General features: G+C 42.0%; 1 protein-coding gene across 1 annotated transcript; it reads left to right on the top strand.

Annotated features, from left to right (window-relative positions):
* Positions 1–6: 6 nt before the first annotated feature.
* On the top strand, positions 7–1,097 carry LOC107579901 (mediator of RNA polymerase II transcription subunit 13-like; the record flags this gene model as incomplete). The annotated part of the gene is made up of 3 exons (XM_016265684.1): positions 7–192; positions 868–968; positions 1,057–1,097. Coding segments are annotated over exons 1-3 (289 nt in total), but the record flags the coding sequence as incomplete, so codon positions are not given.
* Positions 1,098–1,099: the final 2 nt, after the last annotated feature.

Here is a 1,099-nt window from a genome sequence, read left to right as displayed (position 1 = left end):
TCATCTCTATCTTTTCTTCTTTTTCAGGGTCAAAGTACAGACCGCATGGAGTCTCATGAAGAAGCTCCCAATATCCTCCAGCAGCCATTAGCTCTGGGCTATTTTGTGTCCACAGCTAAAGCAGGTCAACTGCCTGACTGGTTCTGGTCCGCGTGTCCTCAGGCACAGAACCAGTGTCCCCTTTTCTTAAAGGTAATTGCTCCTTGCTCATAATGCAGACATTTTTCTCTTGGGATTTGTACATTATTGCATCAAATTTCCTTAGCAAAACTTGATTCATCCCTAAGGAATACTGTAAATGTGCAAAATGGATATTAGACTATATGCAGAGCCAACACAACATTGTTCAGAATGTCATTTTCTTCAGAAAGCAGTGTGATACTGCACCCATCTACCTGTCATGCTTTATCCAGGTCACATGACCTTTTGTTTCCTCCTCATGCAGCATTTATAGAGAATCCTGCAATGGGGGATTTTTAAATAATTCAGTACTCAGGGATTGGGCCAGACTGCTGTTGGTGTGTATAAGAGAGAGCAGGAGAGAAACATTTGAGCTCGTAAAATGTGTTGACATGAATTATTAAGGCAAAGCATTTGATTTGATAAGCAGCTGTTTGTTTATTGCTGACTTGTACACAATTAAAAAGTCTGGAGCAAACCGTTCCCTAATAAAGGAAACCATAAACAGGGGTATGAATGTTTCTGGCGTCTCGTGTTTATTCATTCATGGGCTTGTCGATTTAATTCATAACAGGCCCTGATAATGAGAGGAAATGTTCGGCTTTGTAGCTTGTTTTGGGTGGGCGTAGATTAATGGATTCTGTCGACTGAAAATGTCTTCTTGCCTCTCTCTTTCCCAACTCCCAGGCCTCACTACACCTCCATGTGTCTTCAGTGCAATCGGATGAACTTTTGCACAGCAAACACACTCACCCCCTGGACTCCAGTCAGACCTCTGATGTTCTCAGGTAATGTTCCTCTAAGTGTCTGGGAAGTGATATAATTCAGTTTAATGATAGCGAATGCTGAATATTCCAAAATGTTTTTCCTTCACAGATTTGTGTTGGAGCAGTACAACGCCCTTTCCTGGCTGACCTGT

Source organism: Sinocyclocheilus grahami, unplaced genomic scaffold (assembly GCF_001515645.1).
Source record: "Sinocyclocheilus grahami isolate Dianchi unplaced genomic scaffold, SAMN03320097.WGS_v1.1 scaffold21447.1, whole genome shotgun sequence".
Lineage (NCBI taxonomy): Eukaryota > Metazoa > Chordata > Actinopteri > Cypriniformes > Cyprinidae > Sinocyclocheilus > Sinocyclocheilus grahami.
The sequence above is the reverse complement of the archived record's forward strand: the minus strand, read 5'-3'. Positions and strand labels throughout refer to the sequence as shown.